Below are 19,081 nucleotides of genomic sequence, written 5' to 3'. Positions count from 1 at the left end.
ATGGTATTGAAAACATGCGTCTACCATTTTTTCTCTAAACTCTAGCTCTAATAAATCACTGTGCTCCTAAATATTGCGAGCCTGGGGTCCAGATGCATTTAATGAGCGCCCCGTCAGCACCTTCGACTGACTACCTGTATGGAATGTTCGTTCAATTGCTAAGTGAACCGCTGCAAAAGGAATGGAACCTCAGTCGTCAGGGTCAATGACCATTTTACAACAGAGCTTACAATGACTCAATCGGCCTCTTCAATAGAAATTGTGGATTGAGTAACGTCAAATATAGTATCGCGTTTGTCTTAAAAATTGACGTCAAATAGATTTCAACGAGTGAAAAAAATTACGAAAAAACATTTCACAATCGCATGCGAAAGGGAGAGGAGGTTGTAAAACATCTCAAGACAAACAGCAAGAAACAACAACTTCTTGTCAACCAACCAGAAGAAATATGTGCTCGAATGGTTGGAAAACAACTTCTTCTTATACTTTCAGACCACCCCATCTCGTCCCTGGGTAAGTGACCTTTCTTCTTTTTTTTCGTGGGTTGATTCTGCATTGTTGCCTAACCTCTTTTAGTAATTTTAATTTTACATTTTACTACCTACATTTTCATCAGCGATCTTATATGTTTCGACTGGGTAGACAGTTTATAACGACGGTAAATTAGCAGTTAGCCAGCCCGGGGCAAAATGTGATTTATTCCAGGTCGTTTCAGTCACCTCTAGGTGCTCAATTGTAGATATACAAGAAGCCCGTTAGGCGTGAAGGCCCAGCAAAAGCGAAATTTACGCGATTTTCGCGAATTTCGAGATTTCCAAAAATTCAAAAAAATGTTTAACAAGATTTCAGGAAAGGGATGTCCAAAGGATTTAAAATTTTACTGCGTCGAGCAAAATAGAATGAAAAATAAGTCGACAAGGATAATTCTCCCTTTCTTCATTTCTTAGAACAGGGAAGTGAAAGAATAAACGAAACATAATGTACAGTAGTCAATCAAAAATAAATTGAATGTTGAAAGCTCGAAACTTTCTACCCGAAGGTAAACAATCAAATTCAAAATATCATTAAATTCAACTTCCATAAGAAACAACATCATTGCATGAAAAAAGTTCTAATCTTGTTCAAATTTACACATGAGCTGCATTTTAGTCTACATTTACCATGTCCATATTCCATTTAAAATTAGTATTTATAATAATTCTGTGTCGAGTTTGAAAAATCAACCTGCCAATTCGTAAAACACAACAGATCCAGAAACAACCATATTCACCATGTAGCATCATGGAAAAAGTTCCAATCTTGTTCAAATTTACACATGAGCTGCAGTTTAGTCTCCATTGCCATATTCCATTTAATCGGTATTTGAAATAATTCTGTGTCGAGTTTGAAAAATCAAGCCACCAATTCGTTGAACGAGACAGATCTAGAAATATATAACCATTTTCACACGTAGCATCATGGAAAAAGTTCCAATCTTGTTCAAATTTACACATGAGCTGCAGTTTAGTCTCCATTGCCATATTCCATTTAATCGGTATTTGAAATAATTCTGTGTCGAGTTTGAAAAATCAAGCCACCAATTCGTTTGAACGAGACAGATCTAGAAATATATAACCATTTTCACACGTAGCATCATGGAAAAAGTTCCAATCTTGTTCAAATTTACACATGAGCTGCAGTTTAGTCTCCATTGCCATATTCCATTTAATCGGTATTTGAAATAATTCTGTGTCGAGTTTGAAAAAATCAAGCCACCAATTCGTTGAACGAGACAGATCTAGAAATATATAACCATTTTCACACGTAGCACATCATGGAAAAAGTTCCAATCTTGTTCAAATTTACACATGAGCTGCAGTTTAGTCTCCATTGCCATATTCCATTTAATTGGTATTTGAAATAATTCTGTGTCGAGTTTGAAAAATCAAGCCACCAATTCGTTGAACGAGACAGATCTAGAAATATATATATAACCATTTTCACACGTAGCATCATGGAAAAAGTTCCAATCTTGTTCAAATTTACACATGAGCTGCATCTTAGTCTCCATTGCCATATTCCATTTAATCGGTATTTGAAATAATTCCGTGTCGAGTTTGAAAAATCAAGCCACCAATTCGTTAAACGAGACAGATCTAGAAATAACCATTTTCACACGTAGCAGGGCCCGCGCCACCGGGGGGGCCGGGGGGGCCATGGCCCCTCCACTTTTTTGCAAAGCAAAATAAAAGATTTCTCTTCACCTAATTATTTTTTTCTTTTCTGTGCGCGTGCCAATAAAAACGTTAGAACCTTTCTAAGACAGGACAGATGGACACTTAAATAAGTCTAATTATACTATTTTGTTTTAAACAAACAAACTTAACAGTTTTCTTTCAGAAAATCAGAATAAAAAGGAAGCTGTTTTAGCCAAATAAGACGGGTCAAAATCGAAAATTTTCCGGCCCGTCGGCGCAAACCATGGTTGCGCCTCCTTAGTCACTATATTTTGTTGGCCCCCTCACTTTCAAAACCGTGGCGCGGGCCCTGCGTAGTATCATTGAAAAAGTTCCAATCTTGCTATCTTGTTCATCAGCAAATTCCAGAATCAAGTCTTTTTGAAAACAAGAAACTAAAAAAGTGAAAGTCAGAAATTGATTTATGGTATAGAATTTTCACTCAGAAAGCTTTATGAAAACTATAACATATGACAGAATGTTGAAAAAGTTTACAAAGAAAAATCACTACAAAGTTTCTTTGGTTTGAAAGTCTCTTGACCACTAAAGCAAAGAAAATGTTCAAGAAAGTAAGAATCAACACATGAAATCAATCTCCTCGCTTCAACCGCCATCTTGTATCTGTTTTGTTTTGAAAACGTTTGTTGTTTAAGGAGCGCGAAATCAGAAAATATATCTTTTTTAGCCAGTACCCGACTTTCGCAAGCTTTTCCCTGCGCGGACCTGACTGAACTGATGGAAAGGTGCCCAGTGGTAAAACTTCAAATCAATTCACTAGAAGACAGAATAAAGTAAAACAGGGCCAAATTTGGAGGTTCTTGCATCACTCGTTGACCAAAAATAGTCAAAAAACGGTCAGAATCTCAAAAAAGTGAATTTTTGTCAATTTTTTGCATTTTTTTGACTTTTTTGCTTAAAATCTCGCTGGAAAGACTCATTTTTGAAATTTTTTTTGCTTGACCATAAAAGACAATCTAATTCCTACGAGTTCGACCAAAAATAACGATTTCTAACTCAAACTGGGCATTACAGGAGGGATTCGCCCTCCTATATAGCCCATGTCGTATATATACGACATCGGCACTTAAAGGGTTAAAGGCCCACTCGCTAGCGCTGGGCCAATAAAATCGCTTATATTATCTGACAAAGGTAAAATCAAAATTTTAATGTAATATTTTAGTTTTGCGCTATAACCTTTTAATTTTACAAGATTTATGGCTCACATATTTATAAAGCCCAAAAGGTTAGATGTCGTGCTTTGGCTGAAAAGTGTAGCGTATCTTGGTAGGAAATCCTACCTAGGTTACGTGACATTATAATAAAATTTCAGCGCTTGACCAATCAGAATATTTCGAACAGAATTGCAACTATATTTCTTGCGATATTCAATTTTTTTTTGCTTGGAAAAGCTTAAAGCCCGACATCCAGCCCTTCGGGCTTTATAAATTTGTGGTATGGCTACGAAAATGAAAAAAGTATAAAGTTAATGAAATATTGGGTAGTTTAGAAACTCGTCAGTTTTAGATTTTAAATTACACATTAAGTAACTGTCTGCTTCGATGGCGTCTCGCCCCACGGCTACCTCCTTTGGAGCGTCTTGAAAATTGTGTTTTCTGGAAACTTCTGTGAGCTCTTTGCTTAGCATTCGTCATCATCATGACTCGGTAATAAACTTTCGTGTTTTTGTTCGGATTGAACAGAATGATTCGCATTCGGTTACCGTAGAAAATGACCATAAACATGAAATTGCTTAGCAACAAGCAAAACCAATGAACTTTGACACCGTCCAGTTTTTTCTCTTGAAAAAGATATATAGGGAACATAACAGAATAAATTATCGTACTTATGAAAGTGGCATAAATTATAGTAATGGCGTCGTTTAAGATGGTTGGTAATTTACGCCCTTGAAACGCCTTGAAGAGGGCGAGAAATTGAAGTGTCATAAAATAGATAATCTGGGCGTGGATATGAAGGCTTGAATCACAATAAGTGATTTTCTGATATACATCACCTCCCGACTCATTCTGGGAATGTTCTCGCTGTTGCATTATGGTTGGTGCTTTTCTTACGGTAACGATGTAATTGATGGCTTGACCAATCAGAATGAGGAGAACAATGGCAATTGCTTGCATACGGATGGCTTTGTCGCGTTGTTTTCGCGTCAACCTCACTTTCGATTTAAAAGCACCCAACATTTTGTGAGACTTCATAACGATGATAGACAGGCTGATCCCTATGGTCGCTGAAATGAGGGCGGGCTTAAGGGTGCAGAGCCAAGGGCGTGGGACGCCTAAAAACATGAATGGTAGGGCAGTGTAAGTCAGTAACAAAGAGAAGAGATGAATTTGTGATAGCATGTAATCACTTGTGATCACAACCGGTGTTTTGCGGTAAATCAGAAACACAATCATGATAAAGAAACAGACTAGAATACACGTTGTATTGGCCAATATGAATAATTTGATGCTCAGCGAATCGATCCAGATGTACTGAGGTATATATGGATCAACGCAATGACTTTGATCTTGACTGGAGATGGTAAAAATTGGACAGGATCGACACTGACCGTCTCCAATGTTGGCTTTGTAATTATTGATAGGACATTGTTGGCAAGTCCAACCTAGAAGAAACGAAAAGAAAGATCTTGATATACTGTAACGTCGTTTCGCTCCTTTTCTGCATCATATGACGTCGGAATACGGAAAATCCCGGATTTTGGGAGCTTCAGATCTTAAAGACTTTCTGAGTATACTGAAGATGGTATTATTTATCGGTGTGCGCACATTTGGCATGACTTATTGGAACCGGAATTCAATAGTGAGGATTAGTGAGTTTGAGCCTAGACCCTTTTTGGATGTCAGAAAGGCTTTCTTAAACTAGTCATTGTCATCCAGTTGGCAACTTCTGATATTCTGATGGCGGATTGGCGGCCGCCCACGCTTAAGCTGTAAAGAAGTGGGCCAATTTCCCCGACCTTAAGAGCTTTAGCGTGTTGGGTGAAATGCATGGGTGCTTGATAACAAAACAACACGTCTATCCTATCGTCTATTCTATGTTTCAGTTGTCGTCAGGCAAACTCTAAGAATAACGTCATACAGTAGTCTGTAAAAAGTTTTTCTGTCTCAGCAAAGTAAAAAAAGAGCCTTTTCCTTTGCCTGAACCTCTACAACACCTTGAAAATCTGAAGAAATTGGATTGATAGTTAAGAAAAGGTCTTTTCTTTGGGTACTTGTGATGTGACATTATCTTATTGCTTACCTTGTGAATAATTCCATTGTGTGAAAGGAGCAACCACGTGACCAAAAATTGGAATCCAGCCCTTCGGACATTGAATCTTCGGACACGTCGTTTGTGAATAAGGAATGGTGTTGTTGAATTTCAAGACGTGAATCTATTGTGTTATAAAAGATCAGATAGAGATTCAACGATTTTTTTGTTCTGCTTGAGTGTCATTCCAGTTTTGAAGTTCTGTTGTGACCTCATCATAGCAAAGTTAGGCCAGAGTGGCAAAGGTTTTGGGTTTAGTCTCCGGCCGAGTCATACCAAAGACTTCGTAATTGGTACAAAAGGTACTTGGTACAAAAAAGGTGCTTGGCACAAAAGTGGTACTTGAAATGTTTCTGCTTAATGCTCAGCAACTAACTATGTAAAGAAAAGGATCAAGGGCAAGTAGAGCATTTTATCGAATAAGGGATCCTTCAGGTCGCCTCCGACTGTGGTCTGTGTGCCCCGACTTACTACTTAAAAGAAAAGCTCTCTTTTTCATTACCTTATATTTGTCTTCCCACTGCACTCTGAACAACCTTCCGTAACTTTGTTGTGACGTCATCTCTTCCTCATAGAGCTGTTTGAACGTCAACCAACCTTTCGGACGGCCGGCTGGCCATAGAATGGTGACGCGGTGATAGTTTGCTAACAAACGGGTTGTTGTCTGATAACTTTTCAACATTATGTGTCTTGTTTGTAGATCAGTAAACATATCTGTTGAGGGGTTGGATAAAGTGATAGACGGGTTTAAAACCGTCGTCGCTTTTTCGACGGCTTCTGTTGTTGGTAGCAGATAATCTACGTAAAGAAACGTGTAGACGTAAGAATTGTCGGGAGGTCTGATTTTGATTTGTTTCGAGTCCACGTCACGTAATATCCACGTAACGCCGTCCAGGCCAGACGTTGACGCGTAATTTACCAATTGAGCTTGCTTTTCTGGTTCCCCAAAAAGAAGGACGACTTTTTGTGATTTTGTTTCATTTAAAAGTCTAATGACTCGATTTTTCGTGTTGAGCGTGTTTTCGTGAATAGTTTCTAAGTGAAAGCATCTCTGCGTGATATTGAAAAGTTGGATGAACGAGTTAAAATAAATTTGTTGCATTGTTGAGTCTTTCTGTTCGAAATGGATCACATGTAAATGTTCGATTCCGTGAGTTTCAAGCAGTTCTATCAAATCCTTTGTTTCGTGTTCAACTCGATCACCAGCCAATCGGAACCTCGTATTTTGGTTCACCTCCTCATCGAGCGAAGTTTGGTTTAAATTCATCATCGTTACCACCAAAAAATGTTCGGCCTCCCATAAGAATGTTTTGAAGCGTTGGACCAACCAATTATCTGCGTAAATGATAACAGCCAGTATCCTTGACAACCGTTGCCAATGGTTATTATCAATGACGCCATCTCTCCATGATGGATATTGTTGGTCGTTCTCAGCTTTCAGATGAAATTTTCTACTCAAGAGGATCTCAGAGAAAACTGAAGCCAGATCTTGTTCATCGCATATATCGTAAGGTATAAACTCTATATCATCGATTGTGAATCCTCGGTCCTTGATATGTTTATAAGCCCAGAATCTACGTAACAGAAGATCATTGATAATGTCTTGATTCGATGGATGGAATATCGATTGAGATGTCCGGTATGCGATTTCAGCTTCTCTGTTGAGAAGAGTTCGATTAATTGTGGCGTTAGCGGAACAGCTTTGGTGTATTGAAACTAAGAGATGACGTTGACCTCCAGGTCTGAATGGATGTTTTGATGCTTGAGATGAATGTTGGATTATGAAATATAAGGTTGCAGTTAATCTGAGAATGCGGGATACATGGGCCATTCCTTAGCGAATTTTTAATATCTCTGAAAATGTCAAACCCTGTATATCTTTGAATAAACTGAAAACTAGAAATGTTGAGTCTCTGTTTTCCTTGTTTTTGCAAGAAAGATTCTACTAAATCGTTCACCTCAAGTACAATGATATTGGTGCCTTCTTCTTCGTTGGTCTACCCTTGACCCATGATGTGAAACGCTTTGATTTTGATTTTTCAGAGCTAAACGAGTTTCTCTTTTTCTCATTTGAGATATATCAATTTGTTTTTTGTTTTTAATTATTTCTAACTGCTTTAAATAGTTTTAAAGGCTTATAAATATTTGATGAAATTAATTTAATTTTGAAAGAATTTTAGATTACGAGCGCTACGTTTTTTTCAAGCTTTGGTTCAATTTCAAATCTATTTTAAATTTCACTACACTCGTTATGGCAAAACTTCTAAGTCACACCAAGACTCTTTTTCTGCCCTTAAATCGAAAATATCTCCTTGTTTTTTATCTCCTTAATAGGTACACAGGGTATATCCCTCAGCAACGCTATGGTTATGGAGATACTTTCGGATGTGTAACAGCACAATGTTTTCACTCACAACGCACCGAACAACTTTTCAACAAAACAGACCAAGTCGCCAGAAAATACTTCGCAAGTGGAACTCCAAAGTCCTTCCCGACCACTCATTCCAATAACCCAGAATCGGTATTAGCCAATCGAAAACAGGACCGTGAAAAGCTGTTAGCCAATCAGAAGTATTCAAGAACAATAGAAGGGACAAGGGAAGAACAGTTGAATAATTATCTACAGGTATTGCATTATTATCTGTTCAATACACACTAGATAAACGTTTTTTTATAAGAACAAACTATATAAGAACATAAGGCTTTGATAGCCAAAATGCTAAGAACAAGTTATGAATATTCTAAGGCTTTGCGGACTCGAAAACACCTGATTATTTAAGAATATTGGTCAAAATGGTCACAAAATGGAGAAAATAAGAACATTTTAAGAACATTTTTAGGCTTAAGTCCAAAAAGTTAAGAACATTTGAAGGCTTCAAAATTTTTGGATGTACTTATTAAAAAATGTGTTGATTTAACTTTCTATTTTTTACTCCTGGAACGCTGCGGGCAGAACGGATGGCCCAGAAGTGGGTGAACGATAAGGGAAACCAGTGTATTAAGTTTTGGCATTTGTTTATTGGCTAACCACTCCTATACAAGTAATTTTGGGGATAAAATATTTCCCATATTTGACAATAATTATAATGTATAAGATGGCCGCCTGCAACCACGCTCGCAAGCCTTGAAGGGAGGGAGGGAGGTAAAAAAAATAATTTTCTCTGTCTTCACTGTAAGATGAGCTTCTTTGCGAATGGAAGATCAGTGCTCGAAGTCATAGCTCTAAACCACCTATAGATTCTAACCAAAAGGAGCAAATGCGACGGTGGCGTACTATGGGCGGACGGCCCACCAAAACCACTCTAGCTAGATACGCTAAAGGGCGTGGCGTCGTAACAAAATAAAAGTTAAACTAAAACTTAACCTCTTAATTACCATTAAACTTTCTATTTTTACTCCTGGAACGCGCGGGGCAGAACGGATGGCCCAGAAGTGGGTGAACGATAAGGGAAACCAGTGTATTAAGTTTTGGCATTTGTTTATTGGCTAACCACTCCTATACAAGTAATTTTGGGGATAAAATATTTCCCAACCGAAGGGTATCCCCAATATTACTTTCGTCGCGCCTTAACGGTTGCAGGAAGACGCGCGTACCTACAAATTTAAAAATTTTTCTATTAGTAAAAGTAGATAAGCCTATAAAAGGTATATCGTAACAATATAAAATATCAACCAGTAGAAAACTCACTAATATAAACATAAGATGAAATGTGATAACAAATTCAATTATCTTAACTATTTAACGTCTACATCAACACAAAGAAAAATAAGACAACAATGTGCACCCGACAGGAAGTCCACCACCAGCCGGGTAAGTGCCGGACTGTGTACCGGATCCGACTTCCTAAACGATGAATAAACCCAGAATCGGGGTTTTCGCACCAGCCCGGTTGCCCAGACTCAGGCCTGGCCCCTCATCACCGTGCACAGCCTAATAGCTACAGGAAACTGTCCATCGCGCGTAATTCGTGTGGGACAAAATCTCTTGCTGTATGAAATGGAAAACACAAAGCCTAAAACAACGCTATGGACAGTTTCCCTACCGTTTCATCCTCGCAGCTGAGAAACTCCTGTCCGTACAGCCGGTCCGGCAGGAGAATCTATCACAACCTTGTGCATACTGAAACTTAAGAGAGATCCGCCACCAGCCGGGAAGGAGCCGGACTTTGTCCGAATCTGATCTCCTTATCACGATGGGTTGCTTCAGAATCAGCGGATTTTCGCAACCCGCCGGTTTCCCAGACAGCCGGCCTGGATCCTCACACTTGCACTACGAACACTTACTAACAATCCCTCGCTGAGCGGACTCCTAACCGTACAGCCGGTCCGGTAGGAGAATCTATCACAACCGGTGCGCCCGCCGAAAACGGAGGAGGTCCGCCACAGCCGGGATAAAGCCGGATTTGTTCCGAATCTGACCTCCCTATCGAGATGAATTGCATAAATCGTCGGATTTTCGCAACCAGCCGGGTTGCCCAACAGCCGGTCTGGATCCTCAAACTGCACTACGACATTTACACTAACATCCTCGCTGCTGAGAGCTCCTAGCCGTACAGCCGGTCCGTAGGAGAATCGATCAGCAACCGCAATACGAGCCCTTTATTGAAAGGGAAAACGGAATATTTGGATACCCAAAGTTGCTCATGCTATCAATTCTAGCCATTAGTAATTATGAAAAACTAGTTATTGGTAGTACCTCCTTTACAGTTCACTCCACCTTGCCCATTCTACAACATGCGGCCAATTGAGGGGTACCAAATATCTTTTCTTCATAACTTAAATTTTCTTGCCTTCTTCCCAAGTCTTGACCAGCTATCTGTACAACTGATGCTCTACGTGTGATAATGACTCAATGTAAACATACTCTTTCTTGGAAATTTTGTAGCAAAAGAACACGTAATAGAAAATGAATTATTATTTTATATACCGATTTTATATTAAACCTAAATCTATCAAAGGCCATGAAAAACTATATTAAACTTGCCCCTGATCTGCAGCATGAGCCGTTTATAACTTTACAGTCTTGTTATAACAGGCTTTTCAAGTCATCTAATCAATGCCCTTCAATGATCCTACTTTGTATTACTCCAAATCTACCTTCAGATCTAGACACTTCAGTCTATAATAGTTATGTGAAATAATATTTTAAACTCAAATTAGAAAAAGCTAGTGAAAATCAATATAAATGCCGCGAGACAGACTTTTTTGACGTGCACCATCTGTGTACCACCTTGCCTAGGTGTATTCTTGACAGGAGGAACTTTAAAATGTTCAGGTTTCGTGCTTGATTACTACATCCAGCTGGGATCTGTGGGATTGAATTAATGCTTATAAAAAGTAAAATCTTTGTTTGTAAACTACCTGAGATAAAAGAAATTTGTTCTCTTTTTTATATAATGTTTTTATAAGCACTGTCCAAGACAAGAAAAATTTACCATTTTACCACGGAAATATATCTTATAGAAGAAAGCCTCTGTGCCTTTAGAAGCGTAACTTATATCGACAATATAAAGTTAAAAGCTATGTCAGCCTCCCCAATGGTCCCAATCCTCCAATGTGGGGGGCGTACGAGGGTCTGGACCGAAATGTTTCACAAATCACCGCAATACCGACACATTTTTTACGAAATACCGACACCGACATTTTTTTCGAGCTGTCGACAAAAGATGAATAGTATTTCCAAGTAGATAAAAATAAATGTCTTAAAAAAGGTTTATTATAAATGAAACGAGGCACGCATGAGTTTTACAGAATGTCTTAAATTAAGATGTAAATCATTTTAAATGTACAAAGTTCACGCTTTTTTATAAGAACCAGTAAATTTTGGTACAATTTTTCGAGCATAAAAGCTTATATTTGATATTTCTCTAAAATCTGGATGGAAGACCGGGCAGTATAATTAATCAGGATATTGATGTAAAACTATAAAACTATAATAGAAAAACTATAAATAGAAGTTTATTTTTATTTTAATCGATCGCCCGAATCGTGACGAGCGTCCAACCAAAAATAATGACCCTCTGTCTAGTCCAATGATATTTGCATCTGTTCTTTGACGATCTGAAGCATTTTCTTCATCATCTTCACTAAAACCATCATCACTTGACTCATTAAATCTGTCGGGTATTTCTTCCTCTTCCTTTTCCTCTTCCACATTTCCGGCTTCGCTTGCTTTTGTTTTGTAAGGTACCGTCTGTTTTGCAGTCTCTTCGATTTCAGATGTGGTATACACATAATGTGGCATGGTACCCATTTTACACATGGTGGTTTCCTGTCTGACGGTTCGTTGACGTACAGCCCTCGTGTAGTTTGTCGCCCAGTTCTGCAGAGTTTCCTCATCTTTTGTTGTTGTTACTCGTGAATTGAATGCCTCCAGGTAGTTCTTTCCAGAGCTACCGAATTTATAGAATAAAGCACGACAATTGACGAGGCCCCCCAGCGGACCCAAAATTCACGCCATCACGCCAATTTTTTTTCGATTTCACGCCATCACGCCTAACAAAATTGATTTTCACGATCACGCCACACTTTTTCGATTTCACGCCATTGTGCCTAGACAATTTAGTTTTCACGCTCGTACCCTGGATAATTTCAGTGTTAGACCACGTTTTTACCCATTGTATATGGCTAAAATGCCATTATAACCTTAATTCTTGCTCAAAAATGTGTCTCTTGTTTGACATTCAATTTTTGATTAAGTTGTTCGCCATTGTTGTACCTACGGCTGATGAGTTGGGGGCGAAATATTTGAGTAAATTAACAGTGCCCACCATGGTCGGGCAACGGAGAAAAGTTTGAGGGGTTCAAAGTGCTATTTTAGGACCCATTTTGAGTCACTTTGAAAGGGAATTCATGTAAAAATGATGAAAACTTTTAAAAATAGCTTTTCTTAGTAAAAACGTGAGGGGTCATGTTCCCCTGATCCCCCGTTGACGAGACCAATGGGCATTAATTGTGAATTAGTGTGAAGAGCTTCCAAAAAAGGGAACGAGGAGGCGCAACCACGGTTTACGCCGACAGGGGAAATTTTCAATTTTTCACCCTTTAGTATGGCTAAAACCACCCCCATTTACTCAATTTTTTCCAAAATATAGTTTAAACATCAACGAATTCCTTTGATGAGGCCAATCTGCTCAAAATTACACCTCTTAATAAGCCTGTTGCTTCTTTATGTTGTAAGCCTTGCTTTCTACAAATATATATCATCCTGAAATAAAGGACCTGTTGCATCTAAGAAAGAAAGGAAAACTTTAGTTACAGAAGAGGCGCAACCATGGCTTTTTGTGCCGAGGGGAGAAATTTTCAATTTCCGACCCTCTCATGCTGATAAAATACGCCCTCGTTTTTACTCAAAACAGAGTTGTTTGTAGCTTTTTACTAGAACCTTTTTAGCATTCGACTTCATTTCGAAGACTAGCTAGCAATTGCTAAAGATAACAGGAAGTTACATGGATAAACGGTAGATGAACGAAACTGTTTCCACAGTTTCTTTTGAATTATATAATGAGATCTATAGGAGGCACCACCATAGTTTTGGGGCCGACCAAGAAAATTTTGAAAATTAGACTCTCTAGAGTGGCTAAATTGGACATAAAATTACAATTCACGTAATAAATGTAATTTTCACGATCACGCTGAACTGCAAATTTCACGCCATCACGCCTAAAAAACTCGATTTCACGATCACGCCGGCACTTCATTTTCACGCCACGAAAAACCCTCCATCGCGCCATCACGCCGACCGCTGGGGGGGGGGGGGGGGCTTTGTTGATTATATCTGTCGACATTATATTCCAAAAAAACATCAACAAAAATAAACACTTCTATTTGAACACTTCAACTGCAGACCTCATTTGCAAACTATTTACATTCGTGCATTTTTATGTGAGAAATAATTTTTTCAAGACTCTCCTTCGCAGCTCCCGCAACACTTTCTCTTAAATTAATCTTCAAAAGTGTTATTTATTTATTTCATAAAAAGAGTAGCAAAGGAGAGTGATATATCCTTCTTCAAACACATATTTTTCTACTGCTAACCCCACTACCCCTGTCTCTAAATGAGCTCAACCCAATATAATACGATTTCACCAAATAAAAAATGTTATATAACATTTTGCTTATTATGGTCTATCATCATGCTTTTTTTTTCAAAATTCTAATATGACATGGAGGGATTTCTGAGAAATAACCCTTGATTTTAGCACCGTTTCTTCGACGTTTTGAGAAAAATTACCGTATCACCGATTGAAAATTTAACATTTTCCGTCACCGAAAAGCATCTCAAACACCGAAATACCGACACATTTTTTGTTGATCACCGAAATACCGACGCAAAAAAGGTCAATACCGACACACCGACAAACTGGTACGCCCCCCCTCCAATCGACCAGCGAGCATCACCTTGTTGGCCAACATCTCCCAATACAAACGACAATCCCCTTGGCCAACATCTCCCAATACCAGCGACAATCACCTTGGCCAACATCTCCCAATACCAACGACAATCCCCTTGGCCATCATCTCCAAAAACCAGCGACAATCACCTCGGCCCAACATCTCATCACCGCCCATCTCCTTTGCCAAATTTAGTTGCAGATATTGTTATATACTTGATAATATCTTGATGGTTTGTTTCATACAGTTTTCCCCAAAAAAAGTTACTGTTTGAATGTTGTCTCCTTTCGTTTCGTGTGCTACGAAAATTGTACGCTTCACTGCACAAACTACATTTATATCCATGAATGTGCATACTCTATATCTCTTTACGTTTAGTAACACTGATAGTTATGGACCTGCCTTGAGAGATATTGGAAGATTCAACAACAACAAAAAAAAAAAATTTTCTCTGTCTTCACTGTAAGATGAGCTTCTTTGCGAATGGAAGATTAGTGCTCGAAGTCATAGCTCTAAACCACCTATAGATTCTAACCAAAAGGAGCAAATGCGACGGTGGCGTACTATGGGCGGACGGCCCACCAAAACCACTCTAGCTAGATACGCTAAAGGGCGTGGCGTCGTAACAAAATAAAAGTTAAACTAAAACTTAACCTCTTAAATTACCATTTTACTTTTTTGTTCACTTATTAACAAACTGTGCTGATTTTACTTTTTTGTTCACTTATTAACAAACTTTGTTGATTTAAATTACCATTTTACTTTTTTGTTCACTTATTAACAAACTTTGTTGATTTTACTTTTTTGTTCACTTATTAACAAACTTTGTTGATTTAACTTTTTTGTTCACTTATAAACAAACTGTGCTGATTTTACTTTTTTGTTCACTTATTAACAAACTTTGTTGATTTAACTTTTTTGTTCACTTATTAACAAACTGTGTTGATTTTACTTTTTTGTTCACTTATTAAAAAAATGTATAAGCTAACTGATCACAGATTTCCGTGGACGTGTTCCCAGGCCTAAAGTATTAACTTTCAAACGCTCGGATTTCAAAACTGTTGAATCGTGCTGTTGACGACCAGAATTAAAAACAAGATAGCGGACGACCCAGCTCTAAAACTGGACACGCTTCCTTTTATATGAGAAAACTGATTCAGTCAAAAAGTTAGAGATCAGTGATTCAACACCATCAAAAGCTCTTTTAAAACATGGCAGCATGGCCAGCAAAGCCAAAACCACCAGGGAGTGAGAGGACCGTGACCGCCTAAGTACTTTCTTATAAATATAATGGAGTTTTCCAATTCTTATTTTACAAGCTTTTGGGACTCTCATTTCTGAGGAAAAACAGAATTATAAATTTGCCTTTTTTCAGAAAATCAGTGGGATATCTCCTGTCTGGCTTTGCCTCTCTACATTGCAAATAAAGCCGCAGTCCCTAGCCTAACCAAAACAATTTACCAATTACAGTTGATGCTCTCTAATTCGATTTTCAACGAGAATTAGATTTTCATCGAATTAGAGAACGTATCGAGTAGTAGAGCGTCGTTTATAAGAGTTGCTTGTTGACAATGACTTTCAATATTATCGAATAGTGGATCGTATCGAATATCAGAAATAAATTAAAAAGCATCATCTTTATTTGGCCAAGGCTTCTGCTTTTAAATATGTCTGGAAAAAAAAATTGAAAAGTTATGGATTTTAAATTTTTTATTGTTGTCTTCTTCTTGATAGAGCTGTCAGAAACATCGTGAACATTATGCTGACCAAAGCGGCACCGTCCAACGCGTAAACCTCTTCATCCTACCAAAACTGACGCATAATTACAAACCCCCAGGGAAAAGACCGATATCAAGGTAAGAGCCCATCTGGCACACAATGTTGTTTCGACGTTTTTCTAACATTCACAACGTCCATATAACGTTAGATGAACGTTGAAACAACGTCATGTGCCAGCTGGGAGCAATCTTAAAACAGCCTTCTTTATATTTCTTGGATGACATAGCTAGTAAAGTTTTATGAATTTTGCTTAGTCAATTCGCGAGATATGCATTTTACATTAGACTCTCGCTAATTTGAGCTTCTACTATTCGGAACTTTCTATAATTCGAATATTTCTGTTACTCGAAGAGATTGGACTCACCGTTAGAGTTCGAATTAACGATAGTTAGCTGTAGTTGCGGTTTGTATGCGCATTTGAAATCAGAAAATACTTTGACACTTTGAAGCTACAGAAAATGGTAAATACAGCAATTGGTTAATGATTATTACGGTATCGATTCTCAGCGACAAAAAAATAATATATACTTGTTTTAAACTCAAATTGTTCGTTAATTTTTAACAGAAACGAAGTTATGCCACCTAACAACCCGAAGTTTGTTTACAACCATCATGCACATCACCATGACAACCGGCGTGCAAGTGTACGTGACCGAGGAATTCGAGATCAATTCTTCGAAAACCGATAAGAAAAACATTTAAGAACTTTTATGATGATGTGTACTGAAAATAAAAAAGAGCAAAACAAAAAATTGAAAATTCTCTGTTTTTGTATTCAATTTGTGTATTCCTTTACTACACTCGACGCCTAAATGTTTGGCACAAAAGGGGGATTCCCTCAAAACTTTAAAATCGCAAGTTATTATTAAATGCTTTAAAGTACGGTTAGAAAGTAGAATTTTAACTCTGAGTTTTAACATTAGACTTAAAACTTACGACCTTAAGATCTAAAAGCTCAAAAATGTTCCACTATGACTGAGAACATAGCCCGTAAGTCACTTAACTCCTCCCTTTGTTTTCCTCCCTTTGAAACAAAGGGGAAGTACTAAAATTGCAATTCTCGCCCGAGCTTTAAATTCTGAAAAACGTTAAAATACCCAAAATTACCAATATATTTCGGTGCAAAAAAAGAATAATTGTTCTCTAAATTGAGATATCGCTATCTTGACTTTAGTTCCAAAAATGAAAAGAACAAGACGACCTAATGTCGAAAATTTCGCCTAATATTAGCACAAAGTATGCTGAAACGTTGATACGAAATAAAATGAAGCGAGTTCGAAATAAAGTTTAGGTCGAACCATGAAAGTAGATTTTGACAGTCATTTGGTTGACTGAGTAAGGTGGAGCAATATTAAAACTGCTAAACGATATGACGATGATGATAGATGTGACGATATGGAGCATGCGTTTTTTAATATTAATTTTGAAAACGTCAATTAACTAAGTTTGCTTCTTTCTTTCATAAGTTACTGATGTGATTGTTATAAAGTAGATGCTTATGAGAAAATGAATATATGCTCGTATTGTGCGACATCTCTTGTTTACTTTGTATACCGAAAGGTATATCATCGTCTATTAAAAGTTATTGATTTGAGTCCTATAAAATCGATACTTATAAGAACAGCAAGTATGCTCATATTGTTCAACGTCTCTTGTTTACTTTGTAAGAACTGATTACCGAAAGGTTTATCACCGTCTAGCAAGAGTTATTGATTTCATTCTTATAAAGTATATGCTTATAATAAATGAGATATGCTGACATTGTGCAGTGCACAATTATTTATTTACTTGATGTTTGATTACATTAGTTTTTAACGAGTGACTCTAACTTTAAAATATTAGAGGATGATTTAAATGTTTATTACCGTACACCGTGTCAACCACTTTCGTTTTCTAAATTTTATTCCGCACCGCCAAAGCCTATCGTAATACTTTCGCTATGTGAAATTAATAATATGTTTTTATAGAAAACGACTTTATATTGGCATATAGTTTCTCTGATTGGGTAACTACATGAGATAACAAACATAATATGTCACACCACTTCCTTTGAATACCCTCCCAGGCAGTAGTAAAAGGGGGGTTTCAAGGTTTACGGTGACACGGTATCGGCCCTTTTTCTGTCCGGTATTTCGGTATTTTAAGAAAAAAAGTACGGTATTCCGGTATCTGAAATACTTTCGGTGACGGTAAATTGCTTAAAAATGCTTCGGTATTTCGGTATTTACTCGTGAAACTTCGGTATTTTGGTAACTTTTAAATGTTTCCGAAAGAGACTTCCAAAAATCGCCTGCGGCGCTAAACTTTCTTAAATTTTAGAAAACTAAACCCGTGTTTTCCAAAACGATCAGTTTTGACACAGAGAGGACTGATTATCCTTTTATGTAACATCGTCTCTCTAAGAGGAAAAAGAATTCGGCTACTCTTTGTTGTTTGTAGGTCTGACAGGAGGAATTATTTTATTTTTTCATACTATATATACCACTTTAGCTCCCAAACAGTAGCGTTGTGACATGGGCTCAGAAACAACTCCACCTCTAGTCAGTCTAGTGGCAACTTTTTATGGTTATAGTCCATCTACTATCCTTTAAATAATGACTTTTTACAAAAAAAGTGTTACCCTCTCTCAAGCACTTACAAATGCCTTTTTTCTTTATTAGAGAGTAGAATTTGATCCAAAGGCAAATGGACGGACCAAACCAATCTGAGTCCCTCTCCTAATTTCACATCACAAAACGCACTTTAGGCCACAATTGCGGACCTGTAAACTAGCACAAATTTTTCGCGCTCGCTTAGCTCGCATTATTTTGTTAAAATGTTTCCCCAACCTTTGCGGGTTGCCTTTTTTATTTGCCTCCCCAATCTTGGTCAAGCAACCATACCATTGCCCTTTTTTCAAAGGAGGGTGATGCGATAGGTACTGCCTAATTCTCAAATTAGAACTAAAGAATTATCCATAAAAAGAGCTTTTTTAGGTACTTAGTTATAATAGTGAAACCATTCTAAAACATAGTGCTTTTAGCCAAATAAGAAAGTGATAAAATCGAAATTTTCTTCGGCCGGCACAAACCATGGTTGCACTTTGTCAGTAATTAAACTTCACTTCTCTTGCGCTATTTGCACTTGGAAATAAGATCGTTTGTTTGATATACTGAGCTAATAATAGTTGAAAATAAAGTTTTCAACAGGGTATCCCATACTCCTTATTTCATCAACAATTCTTGCAGTTTCTCACGAAATAGGCCCAAAATGAAATGTAAAAATTTTCAGTGACGGTATTTGGAGTTAATTGTGTCCGGTATTTCAGGAAAAAATTGCCGGTATTTCGGTATTCAGTACCCCTTGAAACCCATAAAATCGTCTATCGTGCTAGCCGACCAAATTTTGATAGGCTGGTGAATGAAAAATTAACTTCGGCGAATTTT

The 19,081-nt window shown here is 37.6% G+C and overlaps 2 protein-coding genes across 3 annotated transcripts in view; both read left to right on the top strand.

Annotated features, from left to right (window-relative positions):
• LOC136801031 (secreted frizzled-related protein 4-like) overlaps positions 1 to 19,081 on the top strand; it is a 58,356-nt gene that overhangs the window by 13,720 nt on the left and 25,555 nt on the right. The gene's annotated exons all lie outside the window — the stretch shown is intronic.
• LOC136801033 (ciliary microtubule inner protein 2C-like) lies at positions 360 to 16,923 on the top strand. The gene is made up of 4 exons (XM_067057662.1): positions 360 to 513; positions 7,818 to 8,109; positions 15,612 to 15,733; positions 16,222 to 16,923. The coding sequence occupies exons 1-4, from the start codon at positions 449 to 451 to the stop codon at positions 16,343 to 16,345; spliced, it is 603 nt and encodes a 200-aa protein (XP_066913763.1). The 5' UTR covers positions 360 to 448; the 3' UTR covers positions 16,346 to 16,923.

This window comes from Clytia hemisphaerica, unplaced genomic scaffold, assembly GCF_902728285.1.
Source record: "Clytia hemisphaerica strain Z4C2 unplaced genomic scaffold, Clytia hemisphaerica genome assembly, whole genome shotgun sequence".
NCBI classification, from domain to species: domain Eukaryota; kingdom Metazoa; phylum Cnidaria; class Hydrozoa; order Leptothecata; family Clytiidae; genus Clytia; species Clytia hemisphaerica.
The sequence above is the reverse complement of the archived record's forward strand: the minus strand, read 5'-3'. Positions and strand labels throughout refer to the sequence as shown.